At 41.6% G+C, this 7,390-nt stretch overlaps 1 protein-coding gene across 1 annotated transcript in view; it reads left to right on the plus strand.

The window, feature by feature from the left end:
* Positions 1-7,390, plus strand: part of ano3 (anoctamin 3) — a 41,627-nt gene that overhangs the window by 28,680 nt on the left and 5,557 nt on the right. Inside the window, exons 13-18 of the mRNA XM_076298626.1 lie at positions 2,023-2,105; positions 3,909-4,049; positions 4,437-4,601; positions 4,840-4,876; positions 5,043-5,154; positions 6,998-7,055. Of these exons, the coding sequence (XP_076154741.1) occupies positions 2,023-2,105; positions 3,909-4,049; positions 4,437-4,601; positions 4,840-4,876; positions 5,043-5,154; positions 6,998-7,055 (596 nt within the window). The remainder of the gene's footprint in view (positions 1-2,022; positions 2,106-3,908; positions 4,050-4,436; positions 4,602-4,839; positions 4,877-5,042; positions 5,155-6,997; positions 7,056-7,390) is intronic.

Genomic DNA, 7,390 nt, shown 5'->3' on the forward strand with positions numbered 1-7,390 from the left:
AGGTGTTGAATGGAAAAGTGCTAGGGCTTGGAAGCTACCAAATAACCCCAAGCACACACACACATGTGCACGCATACACCAAATCTGTTAACTCCAGTCCCACGATAACAAGCCTGTATTATGATAGTAATAATAACTTATAACTCCAATAACAATTATAATAATTACAACTATGATCATTCCAGTCTTATAGCTCCAGTTACAATCCTTTATAATAATACGTGATAATAAGCGTCATATAAAATCACTAAAGCCTCAGTTCATAAACTTATAAAGCTTCTGTAAGCTAGGTACACAAAAACACCAGCATTAGATGGATAGATAGATACTTTATTGATCCCCAAGGGGAAATTCAAGACTACAGAAAATACTCATACAGTCCTTACATTCCATTGGACCTTGTAACACTCTCATCTTCCTCAGACTTTCACACAGTAGCCACAAAAACATGTGACATTCACATGTGACCTTCTCAAGTACTCTCCCATCAGCAGCCTCCCAGGTGGACCGGGGAAGAAAATGGGGTCAGCCCCGAGGTCAGGGACCTGATATTGATATCCTACACACACACACACACACACACACACACACACACACACACACACACACACACACACATACACACACAAACACACAGCGTTTGGACATTTGATGTGAGACTGTGGGCAGCCCTAGACACAGTGCTGCAGCAGCAGTCGGCGATCCGCCAGCTCAAGAGCTCTACAGCAAGAGAGTGGCGCTCCTTTGAGCATGCAGCCAAAAGCACTGCCAGGCCCAGAGAAACCCAAATGACCCTGAACACTCACACTGCAGCTTTGTACTCTCAGATGACCTCTGTTAACTCCAGTCCCACGATAACAAGCCTGTATTATGATAGTAATAATAACTTATAACTCCAATAACAATTATAATAATTACAACTATGATCATTCCAGTCTTATAGCTCCAGTTACAATCATTTATAATAATACGTGATAATAAGCGTAATATAAAATCACTAAATGTGAGACTGTGGGCAGCCCTAGACACAGTGCTGCAGCAGCAGTCGGCGATCCGCCAGCTCAAGAGCTCTACAGCAAGAGAGTGGCGCTCCTTTGAGCATGCAGCCAAAAGCACTGCCCCAGAGTAGACACACAGCTATCAACAGCATAACAGCAGGAGCCGTGGCAGTAGAGACCCTGGCTCAAACTCGCTCGAGTCAGATGGAGGGAACTAGAACAGGCATTGTAGTTCAGGAAGAGCCCTTCAGGCCCTACGGAGCTCTCTGGGAACCACAGAGGGAACTATGAGAGACAGCTGTGTGTGGTTCAGGCATAATGTGATATCTGGGAAGATTCCTCATCTCGGTCTCTCTCTGTCTCTCTCTCTTTCTCTCTCTCTCTCTCTGTCTCTCTCTTTCTAATAAACACACCCACCGTCTCTCTTTAAAAAGTGGGTCAAGCTATATTGAAACTGCTGTTTGTGTGGCAGGCTACAGGGACTAGTTCAGAAACTCTAGCAGTCACGTGATGCCATTCCTCTCTGTGCTCCCCAGTATGTATGCAATTCCGTGAGAAAAAGAAAGCTCTACTGTAGAATGCATGTCACATTTCTTGTAGACATCAGCCATGGCTGAATGTTGAATGATGCTTTTATGCCTTTGTAATAACTTTGGGATGTGGTAGCCTGTGGTAGCATATATAACTGTGTGTTCAAATTGAAAAGCAGAAGCTGACATTTGTGCACACATTTGCATCCAGAGGATTTTATATTCACTGGTGTATAGGAGTTCTGTACTCACGATAAGAGGCACTATCTATCTCATGAATTAGCCTCATGATTTACCATTCATTTCTTTTTATCTCAGAGACCACAGAATATCATGATGACTAGTCTGCTCAACCAAAGGTGACATCTACAAAGTTAAATATGGAGCGCAAAACCCCTATGACCTGTTCTAACCTCTGATCTCTGTAGGTCTTTTTCGAGTCTTACCCCTTTAAATTGTGCTTATGTGGGTATACTTCTCTGTGACTGCTACAGCCACGGTGTTCCTGGAGTTCTGGAAGAGGAGAAGGGCAGAGCTAACGTATGACTGGGACCTAATCGACTGGGAGGAGGAAGAGGTAGGAAATAGTGTGCAACAGAATCCTCTAATGTTAACATACTCTCCCAGACAGGACCTGGACCCTCTGATGTTAGTATACTCTCCCAGACAGGACCTGGACCCTGAAATATTAGTATACTCTCCAAGACAGGACCTGGACCCTCTGATGTTAACATATTTATTCAGACAGGACCTGGACCCTCTGATTTCAGCATACTCTCCCAGTACAAGGATCATGTAATGTTAGCATGTTCTTTCTGATGGCATTATCCAAAGCCAAAGCGACTTATGTCAATTATTATAATACAAGTCCCAGTCTCCAGTGAACAACTCCGGGTTAAGTGCCTTGCTCAAGGGTACAATGGTGGCAGCCGGGAAATGAACCCACAGCTTTTCTGGCCACTGCATCCTTTGGCACAGTGCCACCACTGCCCCACCTCTAATGTTAGCTTACTCTCCCAGGCAATATAATGGTGTTATATTAGTGTTCCCTTAGAAAAAAAGAGGTATCGCACACCAATAAAGTCTTTCCTGAGGTGCTGGCTTCTTGTGCATACAAATGTTAAAGAAAATAAAGAGAATGCCGCACACTTTGCTCCATGTTTTAATATTGAAGTGACGTTGCGGCCGTCTGGCCTTCTTCAAACTTATGAGTTATAAGTTATAAGTTTGAAGAAGGCCAGACGCCCGAAACGTCACTTCAACATTAAAACATGGAGCAGAGTGTGCGGCATTCTCTTTATTTTCTTTAACATTAGTGTTCCCTACCTGATAACCTCTAATGTTAGCATGCTCTAGTGAATGATACAAGGATCCTCTGTTATTGAACACTCAGATCTGAGACACTCAGAGATGTTCCCATTGTCAGAATTGGTTTCCAGGATGTTAGACAGTTTTTGGCTTTGGATGTAAATTTATCTTGCTACTGCCCTTGTACTGTACTGTGTATAGTTGTCAGAGTGTCTGCGAATTTGAAATATGTAGGAAGTGTGTTGTATTTTTTGGGGTCGATATAAGAGGGGAGTCATGAAGAAACAGACTTCAAGTGATGTTGTGCCAAACATCCGGTGCATCTCATGCAGTGCATAACAGGGCAGAATTCTCTTGCCATGTTCTGTTTATGACCTGTATGAATAAACAGATAGAATGGATCATATGAATAAGTTATGACTTCCACACATATAATTCTCATGGTACTACTGATGTTAACATGCAATGGTTTCTATTTTAAAACCATGTTTCACTGATCTGGCTTTGAAAATAAATATCTCCCCCCTACCTTTCTTGAAGCAATTCTGAAATATAAGTCTCACTAAATGTATACATTTTACTGGGATCCCACGTGTCTTAATTTGATTGGTTATGTCTGTTATTTCACACACCATTTTTTGAGGCGGTCCCTTTGGTCTGGCAGCTTTCAGTGTGGGATGATAATTAGAGAACAGAGTTACATAACAGAACTTAATCGCTGAATTTAATGAGATTTTTAAAAAAATCTCTAATATAATATCAAATGCAGTATAATGTAGTGTTGGTCAGTCAGCTCATGAACACCTTAATAAATAAAAACCTCTTATGGTTGTGTGGGGCATTTTCTTAATGTATAGAAGTAGATGCTATCTAGTAGATGCTTAATGTATAGAATGCTATCTGGAAAACAATCTCATAAGTGTTTAGCTTTTATTGATTTGAAGAAAAGAAAAATTACTTGGTGATGAAGCCCATCCTAAGAGTGCTTATAATTTGTGTGTGTGTGTGTGTGTGTGTGTGTGTGTGTGTGTGTGTGTGTGTGTGTGTGTGTGTGTGTGTGTGTGTGTTGTAGGAGGAACTACGTCCCCAGTTTGAGGCAAAGTACTCTCGGGTGGAGAGAGTGAACCCTATTTCTGGCAAGCCTGAGCCTTTTCAGCCTTTCACAGACAAACTCAGCAGACTCATGGTGTCCGTGTCCGGAATCTTCTTCATGGTACGTGCCACGGAGAAGCAAATCAAAACATCAGCAGTGCTCACTCGACTGTTGATAAGGCAACCCAGCAATAGGGAAGCCTGTTTGTTGCAGTGCATACTGTACAGTATTGCCCCCTAGTGGATATAAATGTTTTATGGCTACACATAAAAGACGGCCCAATAAATGGTCATCTTCTGCTTTGCTGTCTTATCAGCCTGTCTGTTTATCTCTTCCTTTGACATAAAATTTCACTTAAATGTCCTGTCTTTGCATGACAAGAGCAAAGAAATCAGTGTTTTACCAAAGCATTACAATGGAATTACAAGTAGTCAAAATGTAATTAGATCACTGAATACACTCGAGAAGAAAAAAAACACCTCATGACCTACTCTCTCTGTCTCTTAGATCTCTCTGGTATTGACTGCAGTGTTTGCAGTGGTGGTTTTCCGACTCATCGCCATGGAGAAGTTTGCATCGTTCCAGTGGGAGTTTGTGAAGAAAAACTGGCAGTTTGCGACCTCTGGCACTGGAGTCTTCATCAACTTCATCATCATAATGTCCCTCAATGTGGTGGGTGTCATTAGCGCACAAATACTTTAGTGTGTGGCTTCAGAGCATTGCATCATTGTTTTTAATACAATCTATGGCTTCATTCAATATCAGTCCTGCCTACAAGATTGAAAAACAAGGCTTTTGCTTTGTTGCATTTGCTTTTTATGGTATTAATTGGTGCAGCAATTCATTTCATTTCTATTATGCCTTGAAGATACCATCTGAAGTGCTAAATGCATCTGTCTTGGATTTTTAGGTGTATGAAAAAGTGGCATATTTACTCACTAATTTGGGTAAGTGTAAATCTGAACAAACTGGACTAAAGTGTTATGTTATGTGCCTTTGAAAGATGTTGTCCTTTGTGGTGAAGGATGGTGTTATGAGATTTTTGCATTACAGTTGTTGTTGTGGTTGATTCATAGTAATAATGTTGTTATTGTTGTTGTATTGCTGCTGTAGAACACCCAAGGACAGAGTCTGAATGGGAGAACAGCTTTGCCCTCAAGATGTTTCTTTTCCAGTTTGTGAATCTGAACAGCTCCACCTTCTACATCGCCTTCTTCTTAGGGAGGTGAGCAATGGCCCTGCAGAGCCTCTGTGTGCAGGGAAATACTCCACTATAGCTCAGAGCAGCCGCTGCCACGGAGGCAGCGCAGTGAAAGGGCCATTAGAGAGTTCATACGGAAGATGCACCACCCTGCAAACTTCCTAATTAGTATAAGGCATTGTTTACTGGTGGATTGTATTATGTGTTATCTGTCTTTCTTTGATGGTGTGTGTGCATGTGTGTGTGTGTGTGTATGTGTATGTGTGTAAGAAAGAGGGAGAGAGAGAAAGAGGGAGAGAGAGAGAGAGAGAGAAAGAAAGAAAGAAAGAAAGAGAGAGTGCCTGTGTGCATATGTGTGGGTGTGTGTGGATGAGAATGACAATTGCGAATTGTGCAGAATATATTGTGAGGACATAATGCACACAAAAGGAGCCTAATAATACACACATAACCCAAAATTGTATTAGAAATGGAAATGGAAATGGAAATTGTATTAGAAATGAGGCTGGAGATGTTAGGCTGCAGGGAATTGCAGTGACTATAGTATACATATTCTTTCATACATTTTATATTGCACTGTATTCATGTCATATATCTTCAATATTGTTTTGAGAACTATTATGTTAGGGCCACATGAGCTTTACAGAGCCAGAGCTCACTGTGGCATCTGTTCAGGAAGTGTGCACCAACTGCTTTCTCCTGATATTTTTATGTACAGTAGCTGTTTTGGCTGTTCTAGAGGGCTTTGCTTGCTGGAAGGTTCTTGTCATGTTCTGGTACAAAACATACAAATTAGACGATTTTATAATGATGCAATCTTGCATTACAAAGTCAGTAGAGCATAATAAACAGGAAATCTAATTAAAGATGACATGATTACTTTGTTGATGCCGAATAAAATTTAGGAAAACAGTTGTTGTACATTTAAATATATTTCATAGTGCTTTTTTCGCTGTTGAGACATTTTGTTATGATTTCATAACTCCACCTTCAGCCCTCATATGCTCGATGGTGTTTAATGCCCCCAACGTCGTCTTCCAGGCAGCGCTGCCACCGTTGACTTAAAGGCACCTAATCCTAAACCTAACCCCAACCCTAACCTTAACCCATGCCTAACCATAGCGCCTTTCAGGCAGCGCTGCCTTGAAGACAACGTTGGGGGCATAAAATACCAAGAAACCCCTCATATACACTGGTATGTGTCGGTGCATCCACAGTCATGAAAAAGCTGAAATCCTTCAATAAATTTATGCAGAGGCTGTTTAGGAAAACAGGTCGATACAGCAAAGGTTTTATAATGAGGGTGCAGATTTGTCAGACTCACTGTTGGATTTCATGTCTCACTGTAAACAGCTTTTAAGCCCTTTGACTTTAAGACCTATTTCCTAGTCTTGTCAAATTGCATCATCAGAGAAAATAATGACTTTCCTAAGAATCTAATTATTATGTGTTTAATGTAAACAAAGAAAGAAGAAAGATAATATTTCCCCTCCTCAGGGTACTCCACAAAGCTTACAATGTATCTGTATTTTTCCATATTTTCTTTTTACTTAATTCTATTTACAAGCATCTTTTAGAGTAGATCAAATATTTAACCTATATCAAATGCATTAACAGGGCAGTGTTTGCAGTGATCGATGATAAAATATATATCTTTGTTCCCACTCATCCATTCTGTATAATATTATCCAATATTCATTGTAAGTACCTCTAACCATCTAGCCATTCATCTCTGCTCTAACAATTGGCTCTTACAGCTGAGTGACTCCATGTGTAATAAACTCTCACAGGTAATGAGCAGCTACAATGGAATCATGTATCTGGCTCTAACATGGCTAATTATGCTAATGACCCCTGTGTCGTGCAGGTTTGCTGGCCGGCCGGGGAAATACAATAAGCTGTTCAACCGCTGGAGGCTTGAGGAGGTGAGTGAAGTTCAGCAGTGCTCTCTCTCTCCACCCTCTCCTCCCTCCCCTCTCCAACATCCAGAGTTCGGCAGAGGCATCCCTCTCTCCCCTCTTCCCTGTCTTCTCTCACACATCCAGAGAGTTCCGTTCAAATGTATGTCCCCCCACTTCCCCTCTACAACATCCAGAGAATTCGGCTCAAAAGTTCTGCACTCCTCTCTCCCCTCTCCCCCCTCTCCTCTCAAACATCCAGAGAGCTTAGCTGTGTTATTGGCCCTGCCAGCTTTGAGCACAACACCCACTGCCTGTGTGGGAGTGATGAATCACGTAACACAGTTAAGCTGGCGATTGGC

Source organism: Alosa pseudoharengus, unplaced genomic scaffold (assembly GCF_046254945.1).
Source record: "Alosa pseudoharengus isolate Yale_2024_CS ecotype anadromous, Long Island Sound unplaced genomic scaffold, YU_APseudo_1.1 YU_APseudo_1.1_scf_10, whole genome shotgun sequence".
In the NCBI taxonomy this organism is placed as follows: Eukaryota; Metazoa; Chordata; class Actinopteri; order Clupeiformes; family Clupeidae; genus Alosa; species Alosa pseudoharengus.